Raw genomic sequence first — 24,441 nt, 5'->3', positions numbered from 1 at the left:
CCCGGGATCGAACCCGGGCCGCCGCGATGGGAAGCCAGAGACTAACCGCTTGAGCTATGGCGCGGCCAGCTCCATAAGTAAGTAAGTACTGAGTAAGTGTATCTCGGAAGTGAATAATTTTGGACAACACAGGTTCATCGAATGCAGAGGTTAAGCATGCCTGGGGCTTCTTTACTTTCCCCGTGTTCCCTGTGCCTTCACTGTGTGATCATTAGCAACGGAGGAACCTCAACCTTGCTTTATCCTACATCAAAAGACAGTCTCGACTGAGCGTCTTTAATTGTCTCTGATGCTGAGAATGACGGTTGGGGGGGGGGAGACACGACTTGGGCTGAGAGCAGTAGAAACGGAGACACGAATTTCCGGGGATATGAATTTTGTAAGATGAAGAGTACAGAACGCCGTTTCGCACTCCCTCACTGAAAGTCATGAAGAGATTAGAACTGAGAATACAGTCCGAAGAGAATATGGATCTCTCTACGAATACGTGTTGCGCCACTGGATATATCGCCATGCTTCTAGCTAATGTTCTGGGTTCCTCGCACGCTCCATACAGAAGATATGACAGAAAATCTGTACCTCGAAACATACACGTATAACCTGGGGAAGGTGCGTCGAATCCTATAATTTTCAGATGTAAAGAGCTGCAGTATATTCAGCAATGTAATTCGTACGTGGAATTGTAACTCTCTGCTCTTGTTCGGTTTATATTCATATTGTGACATATAGACTCATTGCTAGGCAACGATTGGGTAAACACATTCCGGCGGAAGCCTACAACATTAGGATGTCCATTGCTAAGCATTGGATCAGTAAACAAGCCTTCTCAACAATTCAGAGGCTACTTTTTCTGCTTGATCAAGAATTTCTCAACATTTTGTAGAACCCGAAAGTTCATTACCGTGTTCACAAGAGCTCTCCACTTCTCCTTATCCTAAGCCAGATCAATCCAGTCCATACCAAGCCATCCTACCTCTCTCAGATTCATTTTAATGTTATTCTCACACTTACGTTTAAGTCTTTCTAGTGGTCTCTTTCCCNTCTCAGATTCATTTTAATGTTATTCTCACACTTACGTTTAAGTCTTCCTAGTGATCTCTTTCCTTCTGGCTGTCCCATAAATATTCTACATGCGTTCCTCTTCTCCCTCATTCGTGCTATATGCTCTGCTCAACTCATCCTCCTTGACTTGATCATTCTAATTATACTTGGAGAAGAGTACAAGTTATGAAGCTCCTCATTAAGCAGTTTTCTCTAACCTCCTGTCGCTTCATCTCTCTTCGGTACAAATAGTCCCCTCAACACCCTGTTCTCAAACACCCTTAGTTTATGTTCCTCTCTTAATGTCCGAGACCAAGTTTCACACCCACACAGAACCAGAGGCAAAATTATAGTTCTGTATATTCTAATTCTTATGTTTTTGGAGAGCAGACGAGAAGGCGAAAGTTCTGGACTGAATGGTAGCAAGCATTATCAGAGTTCAATCGCCTCTTAATTCCCTCCTGAATTAGATTCTGATTTGAACTGAGCCACATTTTCAAAGGGCCTATTAGGTCTCATATAATGATTTCGTCATACAGTCTGGCGGGACAAATAAAACTGACTTATAATTAAAGCTATATTTTTTAAATGTCATCTATGAAGATCAGATTCGAAAATAACGCAGTTCTCTAATTCAGTTGGCATATGACACGGACTGTACCTGTTTCTTTCGTTGAGCTCCTCAAAACAACCGATCCTACCGCCATTTTATTCTCGATCGGCTAGCCGTTTACTTTTCATATTTCTGTCTCACTTCTTTACATTTCAATTCTCTTTCGATTGATCCTTCAGTCCTTTACATTTGTGTTTATTTCCTTCCTCTTTTCCTTACTTCTTCCCTGTTCGGTTGCTCCTTCTAATATGGTATTCCTGTTTTCTTCCTTTCTAACTCTCTCTTTTTTTTACGTACAGTTTTCCTTTCTTTGCTTTATTCGTTTGCATATTTCTTCTTTCAGTTCACATTCCTTTGTTTTCCATTTCACTGCCTGTCTACTAAATGCCACCAGATGGCAGCCAGAGACGATCGAAACAATTTGCTGCGGTGCGTTGCTTGGCAACCCCTGGGCTGAGCGGTCGCGTCCGAATCCGCCGTCCCGCTGAGAACTGAACTGGTATGTTTGCGGAACCCGACTGTCAGATTGTTTGTAATGAAGTGCTCCAGGTGCTTGCTCGCACTGTGGCTCCTGGGATAAGCGGACCCGCCACACACCGGTTGAAGACAGTCTCACCGTGTTTCTGTTTGATCGGAATTGATGGGTTCGACGGCGCAGCAATATTTCAATCATTCAATACCAGGAAATGGTACCAATATTCGTTCCTAAAATCATGTCACACAGCTATTTATAAAGAAGAAAGCAGTCTTTTGGGATTTGGCACCGTGTATAAGTGGTGTTAACCGACGTTTCGGAGGAACGTATNGCCGTGAAAGCCTCAAATCTTACATAGCTATTTACAAGTTTATTCAAACACGCTTTGAACCTCATGCCATAGAATTAGTACTGTTACGAAGAAAGACTCATTTCTTGTGCATTTAACGAAGTTCCATCAGCTGAAAATATTTTAGAGCGTGAACTGTAAGAGTTCCTATGAGCGCTTTACAGGCCGGCGGCTGTTTCACAAGTAACTAAATACTCGTACTAGACATGTCCTTCTTTGGTACGGATGGCATAGATAACACATCTCCCAACGGTCCCTCTATTGTTGCATAACTTGGATCTTACTCGGACTGCGTACAGAAAATCATTCCTGTTTTACTGTTTAGGCCCGTTACCTAGCAACGGCCCTCTTTTACAGAGTCATTACTTAGCACAGCGTCTATATGCTACAATGTGAAATATAGACAGTAAGGAGATGGCATATTCATATCTTTTGTGACTTAAAAATGTTTTCTTCCTTTAGAATATTGGTAAATTTAATTTAAAAGGGTAGCACATACTATGAACGACTATTGGTGGGGGATCGTCTCTGTCTGCTTCCGCATTTTTCGCCTATGACACTACTTAAAGATTTCGATTAATTACTCGGAGTATAGTTAGTTAGTTAGTTATTGGAGAGGGTGGGTTTCCCCATGCACTTAGGTCGGAGTATAGTTACCAACACTAACGGCTGAAGGAAACATTTAATTTTTTTTCAGTGCCTGTCAATAAGAACTTAACTTTCTATAAAATTCCAAAATTCCAAAGTATTTTACAATATTCTCAATTCAGTCTCACTGTACAAATATTTCTACTAAGTAAACAACTAATTAAGTAACTAACTAACTAACTAACTAACTAACAGGCTGAATGATTGGCTAAACTGATTTACGAACCAACCAAATAAATAACCTACTATCTAATTAATTGATTGGCTAATTGACTATCTAATTAGCTAAATAATTAAGCAACGTGTTTTTTTACAAATTAATTAAATATGAAACCAACCATTGTACTGACTAACTAATGAATTATTTTTTATTTCTTTCTGTGGCGTGAGACTGAGTCCACTTGGTACGTCGGTCATTAGCTGGCCCCGGGTGAGAGATGATGAGTATGGAGCAGTCGGTAAATGAGAAATGAAAGGGGAAACCGAAGTACTCCGAGAAAACCTGCCCCAGTGGCAATTTGTCCCTCACAAATCGCACATGGCACGACCTGGGCTCGAACGTGCCTCCCCCCCCGAGGTTGGAAGCCGGTGACTAACAGCGTAAGTTATGGTACCGCCAAATTAATTAATTAACTGACAAGTCAAGTAACTGAATAAACAAACAACTAACTCCATGAAGCATATTCCTCCTTGGGAAGCTAAAAATCACTCAGATGTTCCTGAAAACCTCCACAGTTTATTGAACCTGAAAGTCCATTTCAGTGTGCATTACAGCCTGGAAAATAATACTGGTATATAAGGCAAAATACAGAGTCATGAGGGTACACATATATCTGAAAACAAAATTCGCTGTAATTAACAAAACAAAACGGAAAATAGGAAGTTTTTATCAACAAAACAAGGAAACGAATATACAAGAGACAAATTAAATATTTTTTTAAATAAATAAAGTGGGGAGCATAAGGACAACTTGACAGGTCTTGTTCGGGGAAAGGAAAAAGAATGAAAGACGTATGAAACAAACAGGTTCATTAAAACAGAATTCACAAGGGAGAAAGGATCTGCGGAAACCTTCTAAATGGACGGACAGATAAATTATAAAACTTTTTGGAAGAACTGGCGAAAAATCACAATACATGGCGCTGAATAAGAACAAAAGGAAAACCACTTGTTAAGCATTTTATTATTGCTAGTGGGGTGGGACTAAGTCCCTTGTACTGCGGCCACTTCTAGCCTATTGTACCAGCCCCAGATGTTAGGTGAGGGTGATTGTGGAGCAATTGGTGAAACGAAGATTTGCAGGGGAAACCGAAGTACTCGTAGAAAACCTGCCCCAGCGCCACTTTGTCCACCACAAATCACACTTGACCAGACCCGGGATCGAACCCCGGGCCGCCGCATTGGGAAGACAGCGACTAACCGCTTGCGCTATGGCGCGGCCACTTGCTAAGCATAGTGCTATATCTGTATTATCTGTTACTTCTATGGTAACAAATTCGTCATCTGTAATAAATAAACATGTAGGCTGAAGAGATACGTCGAATCGTTAGGTATCCATTTGGGAACATGCACGCTTCACTACTGAAGTACACGTCTCCACTCTTACTAAGACACTGACATGTAATTAAGTTGATATCTTTGAAACCTTCAAAATTCTGCGGAGTTTTCTTTTCATTTCGTAGAACATGAAGGCTGATGTATGTACGTATATACATCCTTTCAACAAGTACTTAAATCCCGACAAAGCTAAGAGCTCTCGTGGTAAGATTTACTTCAAGAAAGGCATTCGTATGTGTAGTCACTTCAGCGGTATATCCAACAAGATTTCTCTTTAGAGAAACTTTGCTTCTCAAATTAGATTGTTTCGGGGAGAAACCAGACACGTAATTCACAAACGAACAAACAAACAAACAAACAAACTCCGTGGCCTAGAGTCCGCAAGCGAACTATATCGACCGAGAGACCGCCGCTTGTCGGCGAAGTTAGTGCCAACTTTTGCGCATAGAGGGTGTCGCGTGGACAGCGCAAAGGATCCCCACGGCCGTTAATCTCGGTTTTCTATACCCGAACGTAATTCACAATGTTATCAAATTCTGTGAAACAGACAAGAAATGTAATCTTATACCTCCTCTAAGAACTGTATTTTAAATTTAAATCGTAATGGTTAGATTCGAAAGTAATGCAATTGTGCGGTTCAGTTGTCACACTGTACGGACTGTACGCATTTTCTTCGTTGCGCACTAGAAAATATCCGATCCTACTGCTATTATTCCAGGTCGATTCACCGCTTTGCTAGCCTCTAACATTCATGCATAGAGAGGATGTGGGTGCATACACGTGTATGCCAGGAGGAGGAGTGGCAGTTACTGTAATGAAACTGACTGAGCACACAGCACGAAGAAAGAAACACTGATACAAAGAAATGTTCTGATTCATGTTTAACAACCGTCAGAGAAAGAAATTTGAACGAAAAGGAAGAAAGAACAGGAGAACAGGAAGAATGGAAAACACGAATAAACAAATAAGAAGAGAGAGAAAGGGGATAGAGGAAGAAGGATCATAAGAGAGGAGAAGAAAGACAGAAAGAGGGAGAAACAAACGAAGAAAGAAATAAAGTAACAAGGAAATAAGAGAGAACAAACTAATATGTATTCAGTTGAATAAATATATTTAATGAAGATGCAAGATTTCGGAGTGTCCTCTCTTTGAAAGTGGGGGAGACTGAGCCCCCGTAATAATCCCTGTAGTGCCCGGCTGACGCTCAGTAATAAGCTTTTATTGCAGTATGCAGCGCATATTAAAATATAGACATGTTACTCTTCATTTCAAAAACACACAACATGTACAATTTAATTCGGTGCGCACACACAGAAAAAACTGTTATTAATAGACTAATGTAAAATTCAAGTCCTACTCTGTACAGGGATATCAACTTTTACGGGCGTTATTTTGGTCTCTTTATGTCCTTTGGAAGCTTCACTGTAATATCGCATCAACAGAAACAACATAAAGAAGGTATGCCTTCACATCTGGAAAGGTTCCTCTCTTCTTTATTGCCGCTCTGTAGACCTGCTTGCAGTGACGCTGTTGGGCTATAGTAATGTGGAGACAGTCATCGGCGCTTCATTGCTTTTGATATGGCTTGTTATTTGTGTTACGTAGAGAATTTCTTTCTGAACCACTGGCTATTCTAGATAAATGAAGGCTTAACTATGCGGGGAATGTCCGCCGGTACAGCCGTCATAAATTCTAACATCCACTGTTATAAAAATGTAGGGGTACTTCCACTTACTCAGTAGTCGGTAAAAAAAACTACATAACGTGACAACGATTAAATCAAATGAGGTCTCTCCTACGCATGTAAAACACAGGGTTATGTCCCCGAGAGAACATTATTCAGTATTAAATTTCATGATAGTGATTTATTTTTGATTAATGGAAAGTGAACTTATTTTATGGCAGTATAGAAAAGGTTTTAACTAATAGGCCATATAACGTATGCGTCACCTTCCCCATTCCCCTATGTTTTATCTCAATACAGAACTGGGGCACCTCTTGGAAAATTAATTTTTATAATTTTAAGTTCCAAAACACAGGCAACAAATAATGCCCAAGATAATGTCCTAAAAGGCAAAGTTGTTCCTGTGCTCAACGAATTAAGCACTACGTCATGAAGGGAGTGGATGTATAGATCCACATTTTCTTGACCTCGGCACTAGATGGAGGTGAGTTGTCAGCTTCACGCCCCTGCCGCTTTACCCCCGGGGACAGAGCCCCCGGTATCCATCGGATAGGAAGTTGGGTGGACCCCAGAGCCGGTCTGGACAATCTGGAGAAGAGAAAATTCTTGAACCTACAGGGACTCGAACTCCGACCTCTCAGTCGTCCAGCCCGTAGCCAGTCGCTATACCTACTACGCTACGAAATATAACATTAAACGAAATATTCGTGTTAAAACAAATATATTTCTACATAACAGTATCAGAATTCGCCATAATGAGGACTAAAAATGGATGCAAAATTAGCACTGATGCACGCATGCGTCAAAGGCTTGACTCTCGACAAGATGCTAGACATTGCAAAGGAATCAGACTGACATGCGAGAATGCGAAAACAAAATAAGGTATATGAAAAAGCGTAAAACCTGTGATCAGCGGAATTTTTCAGTATTCTGCGTTTTGTTAGATGCATTGTAAACCATTAATGGTTTTAGCATTGTCATGTATGAAGGGTCCGTGTGACTGATTATAACGGGTTTTGGATTGGATGATTGGATTTACTGGCATTTATATTACAATTACAATCTACTATCACAGCTCACAATCATTGACTGCCTAAGACTCGCTCCATTCCTTACTGAACTACGAGTGTCTTCCCTTCTACTGTGACTGACTTGGTTCTGATTTACGAATTGGTCACACCGCGCCATAGCTCAAAGGGTTAGTCGCTGCTTTCCCACCACGGCGGCCCGGATTCGATCCCGGGTCCGGTCAAGTGGGATTTGTGGTGGACAAAGTGGCTCTGGGGCAGGTTTTCTCCGAGTACTTCGAGTTCCCCTGCCAATCTTCATTCCACCAATTGCTCCACAATCACTCTCACCTATCAGCTGGGGCTGGTACAATAGGCCAGAAGTGGCCGCAGTACAAGGGACTTAGCCCCACCCCACTAGCAATAAAAAAAATAATACAAATCGGTCACTTCTTCAGCTCCCGCTGTCCGCTGGTTAGCGCTCCACAGCTGAACATTGAGCTCCCTTACGAATGAACTGCGGCTGACTTACGAACGCCCCGCTCTTCCCTTCACGGCTTGTGATATAAGCTACCGGTAACCATGGAAACGTTTGTTGTTACGGATACGTGCTTATCCTTTGCTGCTGGAACCGTATGTTAATTTCGAAGCAACGCTTTGATTTCTACAAGCGTTTTGTTGTCCCTGATACGCACTCTAACGAACCGTTTTCTAGCAATGGACTATTCCGTCTAATTATTTTTTGCTGAAGTGGCACATAACGTTAAAATATAAATCATATCCTTTTCCAATAGCAGAAGATCAGACGCTTTCTCCATATTCTTGGAATTTGGTTCGAATCTCGACGCCGGTAGTCCAGCATTAATTATTTCAATTCATTTCAGCCTGTTGGAGAAAATTTTAGAGAAAGAAGTTAGAGCACGCCATGGTAGATTCTTTCCTTCTACATCCTCCAGAAATTACCAGATCATTCAACGCTGAAGAAAGAGAGAAAATATTAAATTGAGAACACTGTTGACGAAGAAGAAGAAGAACAAAAGAAACGAAAAGTAAGATCACTGCAACTGAAAAATATCGCCAAATAAACTAAGGAAGAAGTTATGGTCACAGCAGCGAAATATTGGCAAAAATTCCAGAGAGAGAAACGAAACGCTGATTAAGAGAGAAATGGCAGTGCTCAAGCCATAAGTTCACTGCGCGGCCATGCCAGTGGGATGCCATATACGTCACGGCGGTGGCAAGTTCGAGAACCAAGACCGTGGATGTCGGTTTTAGAAGTTTTCTTTTATTTCCAAGAGTCGCATTCAAAAGGAAGAAATGTTCTCGCGTTCGCCCGCCTCTTCCTCACCGAGAAACTTCAATTGACAAGCTGCACCCGCAGAATAACAAAAGGAAAGTTTCACCGCCACGACAAGTACAGGGCGATCAATAGACACTGAAGCTCTGGTTTCTATTCCTTCCTTATCGTGAAAGATTAGTTTAGGGCGCGTAAAGAAGTGACTAGATTCACTGACAGACATTTTCAATTTTATCTCTTTTTCTGCGTGTGTAGAACATGGCCTTTCTCTTTAGAGAAAAATACAAAAGCGGGCTATGTTTGTGGTATTGCTGTAGTCCGTTGTTCGAGACGAATTCTGTTCGGAAATCACCCGAGACGCCAGCTATCCTGATTGAGGTTTCTCATGTTCTTCCTCAGATCCTCAATTAAATGTCAGAATATCTCGATTAAACCATTATCATTTCTTTCCAAATCATAATTTATAGATCCTCTTATCATTTGATCGCGTGTTACTGAGGGCGTCTTCTTCAGATGAATATAAATTGCAATATCTGAAAACAAAGTATCGTTGAAAATATATCCGTGAAGAATAACACAGTGTTTGTGATGTTATGCAAAAAGAGATTTAGCAGAAAAGATTTATCCAAATAATATAAGTGCATCACAAAATTCTCCTTATTAGACAGAATCAAGCAACAATCAGAGCACATCTCTAAGAACAGTAGTTTTCATTCAGTGACACAATGGAATACCGAATAAAACACATTACAGCATAAACACATAAAGTAGTTCCTCCTTGCAGAAAGTGGCATTTAGTGAGCCTTGTCTTAACACGACATATGTCAAGGTACTTTGGCGTATAAACCTCACCTGTTTAGAATTATCACTATACTAAATTTTTGACGCTGCTTTCAGCTGCAAAAGTATCTTGAATGGGCCGGCGGGGGGGTCAATGAATGCATAGAAATTTTTGAAGAAACTGCTCTTATAAAACGATCATTTTGAAGACCTAGAAAGAGTTGAGAGGGCAAGACAAAAGACAGATCTTAAGGAGATGGTGAATATTTACGTTGAGATTTGGACGGGACTCTCTCAGGGTATTTCGATATTTGGGTTGTGGAATTAAAGGTACTAATCCTTCGAGGCAGCCGATCACAGTGGCCGTGCGGTCTAAAGCATGAACCGTCTTCGGCCGCTCTAATACTAAGATAGTGGGTTCGAATCCCACTGAAGGCATGAATACCTGTGTGCGTTTATTCTGTGTTTGTGTTGTTCTGTGTGTAGGTAGCGAACTTGCGACGGGCTGATCCCCTGTGCAAGGAATCCTACCGACTGTGTGTAGGATGAAGAAACTGAAAAAGCGGCCAAGGTACAAAGCCATAGAGAGCAAGAGAGATAGAACCTTGGAGATGAGTTGCCATAGAGATGGTTGTTGTAATATGTCGTGGAATGTGATCTCTCACTTTGAAAGAAGAACAGAAATTCACAGTGTTCGAGAACAGAGTAAAGAGGAGAATAATGTGTCCCGCGAAAGAAGTAATAACACTGAACTGCAGATTCGAATTGAAATTTATAAATGTTCTGAAAAGAATTCGCCGTATAGCTCGGGAGGCGGAACCTTGCGTGTAGAGTTCGCTAAAGCTGGAAACGACGGCTGGGGGCAAACTGTTGTTCTTTTCAATTAACTTCTCTCAACTTTCTTTTTAATTTTGTAGTTATATATATATATATATATATATATATATATACCGTAACTTAAACTGTGAAGATTATTTGAAAACTTCGAATGATATACAGGGTGAAGAGGTGCGCAGGGTAGGCAGGGGATGATTTTGCTACAGATGGAACTTAATTACTTACTTATGGAGCTGAGCCCTTCTTAAGGAGAAGCCAAATCTGTAATTCAGTTGTATCTGATATGTAAGATTCTTCGTACTCTGCGTTACTTTCTGCCGTTTTGAAGAAACATTAAGCTCTGAAATACCAGTTACATGTAATGATGATGATCTCGCCTCGTTAGTTGCGTGTGAGGTCACTGACTGAACTGCAAGACCAGCAGCTGCAACGGTTCTTACCTCAGAATAAAACTCACATCTAAAGCCACAGGCTACTCATTTACTTCTAAGTAAGTGGCCATTCCCCAGAATACATTTCCTTCTTTCTTATTGAACGTGGAGGAGGCCTGCCCATAAAATGGTATAAACGTAAAATGTAATATCGAAAGGTTCGAGTTCTCGGAATGCCCACAAAACCAAGCCATCCACAATTCTACCGGAACTCCATCTCTCTCGCCCCAAGATGCTCATCTGTCACTTGCACAACGACTCAACTACCGTCTCGAGGAGGTCGCACCAGCAGATTTACTTCCTCTTCACCTTAACCCCGAATCTGTCATTCTCCGTCTCTTTGTCATATTATCTGTTTTATATGTTGGCTCATTTGGAATTTGAAAAAAAAAAAACTCTTAACACTTTATGGACGAAGATTTAGAAATCGAATATATTTCTTTTTGTGACGAGTAACTTCTTCCTTGTTATGACGCCATGCAGTCTGGTAGAATTATATGTGCAACTTGGAGGCACGTGCTGCGACCATATTCATGGCCGAAGAGTAAGCCAGGAAGATGGCGGCCGCGCCATGGCTCAAGCGGTTAGTCACTGGCTTCCCACAGCGGCGGCCCGGGTTCAATCCCTGGTCTGGTCAAGTTGAATTTGTGGTGGACAAAGTGGCGCTGGGGCAGGTTTTCTTCGAGTACTTCGGTTTCCCCTGCCAATCTTCATTCCACCAATTGCTCCACAATCACCCTCACCTATCATCTGGGGCTGGTACAATAGGCCAGAAATGGCCGCAGTACAAGGGACTTAGTCCCACCCCACTAACATTAAAAATGAAAAGCCAGGAAAATGTTAGCAAGAAGCATTTGGCATGACATAAATTCCGAAATAATTAACAAGGCAGTAGCAGTAGCAGTAGCAGTAGTAGTAATCATAATAATTCATACTTGAAGAGAAAAAATGTAGCTTAGATTTTTAATTCGGTATATTAATCAGTTCTGATATTATTGAAGCTTTGGGAGAAACCATAGCTAGTGGGTGCATGGAGAGACATGTCTCTATCTTTCTGTCTCTCCCTCTCTCTCACGTACACATACACACATACACACAATCGCATCCCATTTGTGAAGTATGGCTCTCGTAATGAATAGAAGTACTGAAGTGCAGGTCTCTTTGTCTATGAATTACTCCTGACTCCTATTGTCTTTCTATTCCATTAATGGGTTTTTGTATTTCCCCACACAAGAGCATTGTATAGAGCAATGATTGAACATACTGATCATGAAATCACCCGAATAAAACCACACGCACAGAACGGACAAAACGGGAATTCTCTCCCCTTCTAGTCATAGAACAAAGAAATTGTAAAGTAATGAAGAATTCAGGAGAATATTTTGTATTCTTGACGTGAAAGGAAATCAGATTTCGTAATGATAATTCTCGTTCCATTCAGCTTGAAATTTAGCTGAACAAAATTTACATCTGTGCCAATCAATTAAATGCTGATTCACGTACGATGGGACAGAATATATACTGCTAGGTTTTGTATCAAAGAAATTTGAAAAAAAAAAAATCCTTTAAACATTTTAATAATAAGACTTAAAAAATATGTGGAAGAATATTTTTCTGGAGTCTGACAATAAATTACAAATGTCTCATATGAACACAAAAATTAACTTTAAGATTACTCCATAAAATTTAGTGCAATGAAATTTATACTTAGAAATTTGGTATGGAAACTTCCTTGAAAGCAGTCATTTGGAAGACTGAAATTGCTGGATATTCTGGAATTTAACGCCGTGTAGTTCGGAAAATTTGCGAAGTTCTGTAAGAACATATGCCTACATCTTCAGGACCAAGCTCTGTCTGCCGCAGTCTACTTGTTGCTCTTTAGCTTGTTTCCCTCTTCGACCCATAAGATGGAGCCAGTATATTCCTCCCAAAACATCGTACTTCCACAGAATCACACAGCTTTACAGCCCAGGAAACCCTTCGTGGTCACAAGTGTCAGATCCCAGAGAAATGTGTTGTAGTAATGGCTGCTAGAAAAACAGTGAAAGAATTTGGTACTAGTGGCATTGAACCTAAAAATACTTACATTAGAATGCTACTTCACACAGATTAGAAATTAAATTATGCGTATTATTTGTAATTAAGTGAAATCTTATTAAATGTCTGTTTCAACTTCAGAAAGTAATATGTACTCATAATTAACTTAAGTTCAATTTAATCCGTGAAGATCCATACTATGATCTCGTGGCTTGTTGTTATCTGGTACTTTGATACCACAGTTTAGGAGGGACATTCTCTCTCCATCTGCAGAGCTGAAGGGTTCAACGCTGAATATTTTTACACGGTGTTATAACCCAGAAAACTACAATATGATTTTTAATTTTAATTAAATAGAGTAAATATCTACGCACCATGGCCCATGTACTTCAGCTAATATTTCGAAGAAAACACGAACTCCGTGGCTTCAGTCCGCAAGCGAACTATACCANGGGGGGGGGGGGGGGGGGGGGGGGGGGGGGGGGGGGGGGGGGGGAGATATTAATGAAAAACTGTCATGTCATCGTGTCACGGACGAAGTGCAAGCCTCTCCATCAGTTACATGAAGACAAAAGAGAGACATGTAAGTCTGCTTCAGACGAGGACCACTCTGTTCTCAGGATATTAGTGCATGACTGGTACATGTCTACAAGCTACCGCCTCGAAAAGCATGTAATTTCAAATGACCAAAGGAGGGGAGGGGGGGCGAATAAATATACTCCAATAAAGAAAATAATCTTTTTTCGAAATTTGTCATTAGATATTTTGTATTTCTCATTGATCTAGACGTCCATTTATTGCACCAATGTATTTATCAATGGAAAAATAGTTTAAGTAAATGGGATATAAGAAAATTTCAGATAAATTTTAGATTGAGGGTATATTTTGTGTTATAAATTATTCTCTGAATCATGAGCCCCTTTTCTAGGAAACTGGTGCAGTTTGATTTTATCTTCATGTAAATTATAGGTTATATTGAAACATATAATACAAATTTATTTCCTTCGCTAAACTCAAATGTTACCCACCAATACCAAATTTAATCGATATCCGCTCTGCGTTTAGAAGACTGAGCACGCGCTTGAAAAGAGTGACCCCTCTAACATTTTCTTATTCCACGAATTTCAAGAACTTAAATGTAAGATTTTTTTTTCTAAGCGAGACTTTAGTAATTTTAGAAATAAAGTTAATAATAGCAAATTAATAAAATAATGAATAACTTTTAACATAATTTTGTATATAAATATTATGCTTCTGGAAGTTATCCATCGTCCTGTTTTTGTCTAAAACTCCGCCCTGATGTTTTAGATAACAAAATAGGACAACGGATAATGCCCAGAAACATAATATTTGTATTAAAAGTACTATCGTCACAGACTTTAGATCTTATAAGTTGGTATCATCACTTGTCTGTGAGAATGTTTTGACTAACATTTCCACAAGAATAACCCTCATGCGATCAGTGTTGCCTTCCTGTGCCTCCCAAATTCTAAACAGATGTGCAAGAACTTAAACCGCAAAACTTGTTAGAAAAACGGGTAACATTTCCCCTTGATCCTTATTTATGCTACCAGATTGGGGTTTAACTTCAATTCATCTTATACATTGTGGTCTACAGTCTGCAAGATTTTCATTTATTTTTCTGGAAGAATGGGTTTCCTTGACATCTCTTTTCCGATAGTACTTCTTGCTATAGCAAAGTTTCGTATAAACCACATTTCGCTTCCAGTTAGTTACAAAATACACTTTAAATTTTAGTGCTCTCCACTTGTACCGATAACATTTGTCTGTACCCGAAGGAAGCATACCAGACTCTCCTCAATGTACAGTTTATTACCACCTTTTAGTTTACTTCTTTTGACTTGTTTTGGACTTCATCCATCGTCTGGTATATAAAAGACAAAAACCCACGACGTTTCGGAGACTGGATCTGTCTCCGTCTTCAGGTGGGTAGTCTCAATCACTGGACCAGTTCTTTCTAACGGGCCCAATTGAGTAGGTTTATCCTTCCCTAAACACCTGAAGACGGAAATAGATCCAGTCTCCGAAACGTCGTGGGATTTTGTCTTTTACATACCAGACGATGGATGAAGTCCAAAACAAGCCAAAAGAAGTACAGTACACACCATCGTCAGGATCCTTTCAAGTCTATCTTTTAGTTTCCCATCCATTGGCCTCACGACTAGGGCATTAATCTCCTAGAAAGTATAGCCATACTCGAAAGAGTAGTTAACATTTTGCAGCTGCTTCAGCTGCCAGAAATTTCGTCTATAGAACATTTGTTAAATTAACTAAATTCAATCGAATTGAAACAAATAATTCCTAATGGCTATAATTTCACCTCATTATGTATAAAGGCTATAAGCAGGATAGCTCAGTCGATAAAGAGAGTGGCTGTAGGTCGGGCGGCCGGTGTTCGATTCCTGGTGACAGAAGAATCCTTTCTTCTCCACAGCGCGGAGACCGGCACTGAATCATACAAGCAGCGGGTTTTGGGGATATGCCAACGTCACATATCTACTCCTCATAGCGGACCAAAATTCGCACTACCTCTGGAACACAACTTCCCTCATTATGCACCCACAATTTATTTATAAGCCTCAAATTACAAATATTTAGTATACAACAAACGAACAAAACTCCATGGCCTGTAGTCCACAAGCGAACTATACCGACCGAGCGACCGCCATTCGTCGACGAAGTTAACGCAAACTTTTTCGGATAGAGGGTGTCGCGTGGTCAGCGCAGTGGATCCCCACTGCCGTTAATCTCGGTTTTCTAGACCGGAGTCGCTATTTCCTTGAAATAGCTCCTCAGTTATCATTACGAGGCTAAGTGGATCCCGTTTCAGACCCACTACTTCTCAGAAAATCTGGAAGTGCCGGGAATCGAACCCGGGACCACTGGATCTGTAGCCAGGTACTCTGACCACCAGACCACAGAGATTAACATTGATAATATAAATTTTCTGACAGGTTATCTTTACGTCTCTCTTGTTCTGGCAAGTTTTGTTAACCCCATCTATAAAAAACTCATTTCAGTAGCTCGAAATTAAAAACAAAAAAACTTTATATTTAAATCAAGAATCCATGTTTCAGCGTCAGAGATACTATATTCGGAAATGAATTGGAATTTCTTATCAGGATATATGGGTTTTCCCCACTTTTGTATGATACTCTCTTCTTATTCTGTTACAACTTACGAGCTGATGGCATCTTTTTCTCCATAAGATCTTTGACGCAGTAACAGACGTCCCCACAACATTGATTGACGGCCAATGACGACACTTCCCTTCTGTAGCCGATAGACTTCACTGGAGCTATTGAAAAGAACAGTCGACAAAAAAAAGGAGAATGCTTTCCACTTTAGATAGAAAGTAAAATATTTCTAGAATGCATCCCCGGAAAAAAAAAACACTTTTCCACACTTTGCGAGTAACTTTAACGATGCGTCACCAAAGCATTTATCAATTTCTATATTTTTTGACATATTGTAACGAATGTCTTGAGTGCGTCATGCATCTAGATTTTCATAGTGCGAGGAAAAAATATTCATGGATTTACTGTCTTTTTATCTGACACGACAACTGCCTCATATTAAAGTGAGTAGATCTCCCGTGATGATTTGTACTTGTCGCATTGATGACAGCTAACTTCGGATCACTTACACGTAAACATAGTAATTCTGAGTGTACAGGGGAAATTCAATAGGAACCAAAATGAAGGAGGTTACAGAATATCGATGTTCAATAAAAAGTCACTCGCGGAATGATCGTTGACGAACCCGGACGACTTACGCAATCAATATGCGTCTGAAGACAATATCTAACATTGATTGTAGTGGTCTTGATGCACAACCAATTGCAGGGCGTGTTTATATAATTACAGAGATAGAGTATAAGGAAAATATGCATAGTATAATTTTATTAGCGACTTAGGAGATCACAAAACAAGAACCAACTGACATCCAAATTTAAAAGAGAGAATGGAAATGGGTCGGGCACACTTTAAGGAAACCAACTTGCGTCACAGAAAAAGATGCATTAGACTGGAACTCCCAAGGTTCTAGAAGAGAAGGCGACCAAGGAAAACATGGAGAAGGACAAAAGAAGAGGAAATAACAGAGAAAGACCTAGAGAGAGGTTAAGGTATTGGCAAACCAGAGGAGAAGATGGAGGAGCTTCACAGAAGCCCTGTGTTCCACTCGGAACTAAAGGAGTTAAGTCAAGTAAGTCATTAGTGACTTAAGATAAGGGAAGTAGGGGATTGCTCAGTCGATATGTCGACGGGCTATGGGCTGGACAGCCCGGGTTCGATTGCAGGCAATGCAAGATTTTTCTCTTTTCTACAGCGTCCAGACCGAATCTGGGGCCCATCCAGCCTCTTATCCAATGGATTCGCTTAGTAGGGGGTGGAGTCCAACTGGTTCCACCCGGCACGGCGGCCACTGATTGGCCTATTGTACCTGCGCCGGGTGATTATGATGATGGAGAATTTCGTGGAATGAAGATTGACAGGGGAAACCGAAGTACTCGGAGAAAACCCGTCTCAGCACCACTTTGTCCACCACAAATCCCACTTGACCATGCCAGAGATCGAACCCGGGCCGCCGTGGTGGGAAGCCAGCGACTAACCGTTTGAGCTATGGCGCGGTCTTATCCAGTGGATACCGGGAACTCCTTCCCCAGGGCCGTGAAACTGACCGCTCACTTCAATCTAATGCCAAGGACAAGAAAGATGGAGCTAAACCTCCACTCCTGCATACATCTCCATGGCGTAATGTTCAACTAATTAAGCACGGGGACAGTTTTGCCTTTCTTTACCTGACTCAGGCTAAAGGGGGTCGGAGTGTCTGAAGATTCCGATTGTTACAAAATTCAGCTGAGTCCTGAATCCGACGTGACCACGTGACACTATGATTCAGCAAGCAGTACCTCCAGATCCCCTTTGCACAGTCTCCTGAGCTGACTAGATAGCCAACACATTAGCGAAGTGCATTGAAACCTTTCACAAATTTGCTCAAGAGGGCGAGGCTACATGAAACACGGCCTCGCCTAAGTCGACACGTCCAAGCACAGCTCATGCGCACACGAACAAGCTTCTGCAATAAAGTTAGCTGAAAGACAATTCATGTGGGGTGCATTTTTTTGTAGATAACGGTACAACTTTCGGAAAGTTCTACCTTCCGGAATATAGCGCTGTGCAATTGGAGAAAGTCGACCGACGTTCAGTGGAATATTTCACTATAATTTCGAGGTCATAAAATAGGATAAGAAGCCGATATGAAGCAGGTACAAACAGAGCTCTAAGTAGAGCCGTATACACTCTATCTAACATGTCTACAAGTTCTGGTAATATAATCACATACTAATGAAATGTTTGTGTTATACTTAATATAAGGCGATTTTTTTTCAAAGAGGGGTTGCTTTATTTTCGAATTCTTAAGAATAAATACGAAGAGGGTGATTATAAGGAGATCTAATTTCTAAATCTAATGATATTTGTGAAAATACTGTGATTCGTATGACCATTGCTAGGCAATGGCTCGATAAACAGTCCCACAATTAATCTCTCAACAATAGAAGGACATCCATTGGTAGGTAACAGGTCAATAAATAAGCATTGTAGGACAATAGAGAAAAGTACTTTCCGTGGAGTCCGTGCGGAGGAATTATAAGAGGACATAGAAAGAGTTCCGAAGCTGGAAGTTGTAGGAGTACAAGGAGTACAACGAAGAAGGAGAACGAAATGGAGCATGTCCCATTGATTTGCGAAGTGCATAGACTAGCGATGGGGCTATAATTGATTGTGACTAAGAGTGACTCTGAAAGAAGCGTCAATAAATCCGTTCATCCAATCCAGACTCCGTTATTGTTCGTTACCCAATACCTAGAATTACATTTGAGGTATGAATTTAGCATGTATTAGTTCTTAAGCTTTTATATCTTTCCCCTGTGAAAGGTATATAATTATTTTTTTTTAATTCGCTTAGTGGGGGGTGGAGTCCACCTGGGTCCACTCGGCACGGCGGCCACTGATTGGCCTATTGTACTGTCCCGGGTGATTATGACGATGGAGAACATGGAGAATTTGGTGGAATGAAGATCGGCAGGGGAAACCGAAGTACTCGGAGAGAACCCGCTTCAGCGCCACTTTGTCCATCACAAATCCCACTTGACCAAACTTGGGATCGATACCGGGCCGCCGCGGTGGGAAGCCAGCGACTATCCGCTTGAGCTATAGCGCGGCCATGAAAGGTATGTAACGCCAAGTCTGTGTAATTTTCCATGTCGCTAAGAACCATTTCATCACATATCGAACGCGTGACGAATACATTAACCGGTAGATGACGTGTTCCCAGAAGTCGTTTAGGCCCCCGCTACGTCACAAGTGTGTCTGAGGTTCTAGTTCCAAATAATTTAACTGAAACCTTCCGCGTGTCTGGGAAGTATACTTTCGAGTCGAGATATCTCGAAATTTAACAAGTCGAGAGAAGGGTAAGTTAATTGCGATATTTCTTGAAACAGTAACATCACTACGAACGAGACGTGTTCCTGGAACCAGGTCATAATATTGCCTTGTACTCCATTCCTGGAATTAAGTACAAATTGTTATAAACGAGTCAGGGCGTTAATTACGTAATAATCTGAGGTTTTATGACACAGACACAAGCTTATTACTTACGGTGTAAATATTAATTCTACACAGTGATAAATATATTTACACTTTGCAATCTAATTACTGAATGTAGATTCTGAGTTTGACAAATGAAATTGCAATTCACTCACACCCTCCACCACCCTCCCACCAACCTACAAACACATTTGACGGCAGTCCTCAGTACCAGAGCCCTTCACACCCCTCGCACTGAGTGAAGTGACGTGTGATTGTAATGAGAAAAGTAATGAAAACACATCGCAACATCTCGCACTGTTTACACGTGGACAAAAAAAAAATGACAGACGTGATAAAGTGAGTTGTTAATCTTTGAAACAGTGAAAATTAAATTTTGTTACTTGATGAAGGAGAGTAGAGATAAACAGTAATACAAGCACAATGACATGGTCAGTCATGTAGTGGGACGAGGGACACAAACGTGGCCGCTGAGAGGAATTTGGACAAAGAGGATTGCTGATGTGAAGAAGAGAATGCACACAAGAGATATGTATGTGGAGCAGTACAATTCTCTCGCGAAGAGAAAAGAGATTGAAGTTGCCGGATTTGTGGTTCTCACCGCTGTGATTATCAGGAGCAGTGTCACTAGAATGTGACGGCATGTTGCCTCTGAAACCTCAGTGAACCTCCATCGGACTACACGGCGTCAGATCTCACAGAAATGTACTCTTCACAGATAGAAAATGTTTGAGTATATTCGGACCCGAGGGACAGGAAGTGACAAGAAGCTAGGGTAAGGTGTATGCTGACGCTGGTGACGAACTCAAGGGGGACAAAATGGACGCGCATGCAGAATGTATTGTAGAGATGAAGAAAGCTCTGTCCGTATATTTCGCTTGCTGATTAAAACTACGGAGTTCCCTTCTCAGCTTCATATTTATTCATGTATTAAATTTTTTACTTATTTAACAACGCTTTTAGTGACGTGAATTGTATAATTTCAAAGATTCGTGTGACAAGTAAATAATAAATTAGATTAAATATAAAAGGAAGGGATCCTGGTTTAGTTTGAAGTACTAAATCGGCATTTATCTGGAGTAAATGATAAAAACCACGAGAATCCTCAGTCAGCATAGACGGTATCCCAACAGAAATTCGAACCCGGCACTTCCGAATAGAAAAAAAATTATTATCGCTTGAGGAAACTTCCTCTGTATCTCTCCTCTTCTCTCCTATTCTATTTTCCTTCTCTGTCTTTCTCTTTAATTCTTTCATTAATTAATTTATCATCTTCTTTGTCTTTTTTCATTTCTTGTCTTCTTTTATTCATTAATTTATTTTTACTCTCGTGCATTCTACTCCTTTCTTTCTCTTCTTGATTTCTCATTGTTCCATCTATGTCTCCATTTTTGCTTTCATTCGTTACAGCTCTTTTCCTTTCTTTTTCTTACGTCCATTCCCGTACTTTTCTCTCACTCCCTTGCATGCAGAACGTATGTCCCGTCCCACAAAGCACTAAAAGATTTATACCTCAGTACAAATTCCCCTTAAATGTACATCGTTACATAAAGTTGCCACCACACAGCTCACATAGTCGTTGCATGTGTTTCAGCTTCTGAAATGCAGGCAGTGGTTCTGTAGTACCTGAACGCAACCGACAACTTGTGCACACAAATCTTTCCTTACTTGCTGGCAACACAAAGCTCTTGCAGCGGGACAAGTAAACATGGAAATATAGCTGTCACTGCTGTAGGAAGGCTAATAACAACTCCACTCTTCCACACGAGCGGAGACAAAGTTCTGAAGTGTAGGTTGGCAGGAGTGAGCACCAGTAAAATACATGTGGTTAGGCGGCGACAGGAATTTGGATTTATTCGCAATGGGCAGCCTTAAAAGTACAATTTACTATCTTGCTCGTAGGCTCCTGGTATGCCACGTTGGAACTTTTACAAATGTTACTTCTACGGAATGTAGATTTGCCACTGAAAATTAAATTATTAACCTGTGTAAGTAAGTAAAAGTAAAGGTATCTCTGTAACAGGCCGTGGAGGCCCATAGGGTTGTGAGATGTTGAAGCTCCCACATTTTTTCTAGACAATCGGCTCACGGATGATGGTGAGGTTGTCAGCCTTACGCACCGGCCGCCCTTTACCCCAGGAATATTCCTCGTACTCACTTCTGTTAGAGACTGAGTGAACCCCAGGGCCATAGTGCAGCTGGAAGGATTAGGTAAATTGAAAAAGATCCACCTCAACGGGATTCGATCCCCCGACCTTCCGGATTGTAGCATAGTGCCTCAAGCAACTACGCTACCGCGTGCCCAGGCTGCTGAAATATAATATTAGGATTGCTGATGTTTGTGGCACGAGGATAGAGATTCCTGCCTCCTTGCAGATACAACGTGTTGCTGCAGTCATATTCAATTATTCAGCTACAAATTCTCAGATGACTGAAGTTTCCACTTGCTCGATTCACGGGAAGAAGACAGAATATTTAAAAAGTCCATAAACGTCTAGTCTATCTCGTGATTTTCAATAATTTTTACATGCTTATATGCAATATATACACATTTTTTTACCTAAGTACTCTTATATACTCGTATATGAGTTATGTGATCATTAGACGGGATTTAGATTTAACGATCTGATTTATTGCACTTAGACACTCAAATCGTAGCTACAAGTAATACAGTACAATCACTGATCTACACTTTGAAAGTACAGTTCACCTTTACCCACACATTAGGATTCTCAATTTTCAATAGTCGCATCCTGACAACGGATTTAAACACGGCAATTATCACACCTCAAGTCTTCTCTTCACAGGCTGACCATCACTTATCAATCATCTTCCTCTGCTGTCTCAAGCGATTCACTCAACTGGCCATGGATCCTCGTTATGTAGCCTCGGAGCGAACCCAAGAGAAAACATCGTTTAAACCGTTATAGCTCAACAATATCCCAATTGTTGCGTGTTTATTTTTTGCCGCGGGAACCTGTTTACCGACAAAGAACGTCTACTCTGGCTTTCAGGTGTCATTTCACATTATGTATATAAGTAGGTAAATGACAATTGAAGAAGATCGGGAGGTAGATTATAGGATTTGCTACTGGAGGTTAAACTATTGCAGTCATGACAACGAGACGATGATGAAATTAATGATAATTATGTCGACGTCAGAAATAAATGAATTCGTATAACACTTCCTACCCTTCGGTTCAGAACCTTTTATCGTCTCCTCATTATACAGAGCCGTAGAGATAAAAATTAACAAATCAAATAAAATTTTGCACGTTGCTTAATTTCTGTGAATGTGAACCTTTATTTCCCAACTAAAGAGAAGACTGCTAGAGAACAGGGTCCTGATAAATCCTTCTTGAGAAGCTGCTAGTCTCTCATATGATCAATAACTTGCCTACCTTTTAAGAAATCCGAAATTTCATTACAGTATTGGATTTGAGGTTATCACATCGGTCACGATAAAGAGACTTGTCTTCTGGAAAATAAGGCTCTTTAGTCTGGGGGTAAGTCAACTAAGGCTTCGGAGAATTATATCGCCTCCATTTGCAGGATCTGAGAGTAAGCCAAGCAAGAAACCAGCATGAAGCAAGTAGCAAACTTAGAAGCCCTCGTGTCTGCAAGTCCCCTCCTAGCCTACATAGTTTCGCTTTTCGCTACACTCGGTTTACTTTGCTTGCTGTCTGCTTCATGGCGGTTTCTTGCTTGGAATTCACTTCGATCCTGAAAATTCAGGCTGGATATTCGTCCCAAAGATCGGTTGAACATCACCTCACTTCACGGTGTTATATCATATACGATAGGATTGTTCATTACCATACTGACAACAGGCCGCGACTGAACCTTATTCTGACCCAGTTTGGTTCCAATTCATATCTCAAATCGAATTATTTTAAGGCCCATTTCAATAACAACCTCTTATCTATGTCTATATATTCCAGTCCATTTTTCCTGTAAGGTTTTCTGACAAAAATTCTGTTTACATTTCTTATTTCCGCTACGCTTGCTACAGCCCTCGCCTGTCTCGTTCTTCTTCAGTTAATGACCTTAAATAAGAATAACAACGATAGATTCATTGTGCACGAAGAGGACTGACCAACACCTCTTCCTCGGGTGGGCCAAGAAGCCATTTGGCCAGGAGTCACGCCCCGTGAGGTCTCATGAGGCTTCAGGAATGACTCCATTAACGTGGGCTTACTTCCTGATCCTACTGTATGTCAGGGGTCAACCCCGGAACGAGGCCTTTGGGAGCAACCATAAAATTTTACGATGTAATGTCATAGTCATCTCCTGGTTTTTGTTTCTGTGGTAGTGGTCACTTTGTCGAGCCAAAATGTGTTTCCAGTAACATGTGGAGGTTCGTGAGTGGGATGGTGCATGGAGTTTCAGCCATCATTCCTTCATCTCAATATGCATGTATCCTTTGCTTTACAGCTCTCAGTTCCGCTGGATTAAATGCAATTACGTGTCAGCGTCATTGTATGCTTCAGCGTTCTGGAGACATGGGTAGAGGGGGGAGAAGAATGCCAGAATGGAAGGAGACAGGAGAAGAAAACTGTGTAAGGAAAACCTCCACAGTTTTACAATTACATTATTGCTAATTCCACGAAGATTTTTATTAATTCCTCCTTGACGATTCGTTATATATAGTGTCACGTGTTGGGTGTATATCACGCGACAAATAACTTCACGCCGTCTTGGATCTAGCGAATTTATTCCGCTCGCTCTTACATTTACACAATTTACAGTTTCACGACTACTGCCATCTGCAGTGTCACAGTTACTTCTCCTGCTGGAGTCACTGCCATTCACTCGATACAACTCGACTCCTAACTCAATACTCGCTACTGAATAATGTTCGCTGCTCCTTATTTAGGGTCGGCACGGACAATATATAGAACACATTGCTGCTCGGCAAGAGATATAAGGTATTGTTGCCAGGTGTGCCTGCGTACGCATTGCCTAGCAATAGTCGATGCACGGACTCGCCTGTTGCGTGACGTCACAGTTTGGCGGTGAGGGGGCGTTTATCGAACGTTGCGTAATGATTGGC

General features: G+C 41.0%; 1 protein-coding gene across 2 annotated transcripts in view; it reads left to right on the top strand.

The window, feature by feature from the left end:
* The window catches only part of LOC111865196, a 132,613-nt gene that overhangs the window by 32,294 nt on the left and 75,878 nt on the right, over positions 1-24,441 (top strand). The window contains exon 1 of one of the 2 annotated variants that reach the window (XM_023853036.1): positions 23,873-23,947. The exons of the other annotated variant lie outside the window; for it this stretch is intronic. Within the exon in view, the coding sequence (XP_023708804.1) occupies positions 23,891-23,947 (57 nt within the window). The 5' untranslated portion in view covers positions 23,873-23,890. Of the gene's footprint in view, positions 1-23,872; positions 23,948-24,441 lie in introns of those variants that run through there. 2 annotated transcript variants of the gene reach the window in all.

This window comes from Cryptotermes secundus, unplaced genomic scaffold (genome assembly GCF_002891405.2).
Source record: "Cryptotermes secundus unplaced genomic scaffold, Csec_1.0 scaffold238, whole genome shotgun sequence".
Taxonomy (NCBI): Eukaryota; Metazoa; Arthropoda; class Insecta; order Blattodea; family Kalotermitidae; genus Cryptotermes; species Cryptotermes secundus.
The sequence above is the reverse complement of the archived record's forward strand: the minus strand, read 5'-3'. Positions and strand labels throughout refer to the sequence as shown.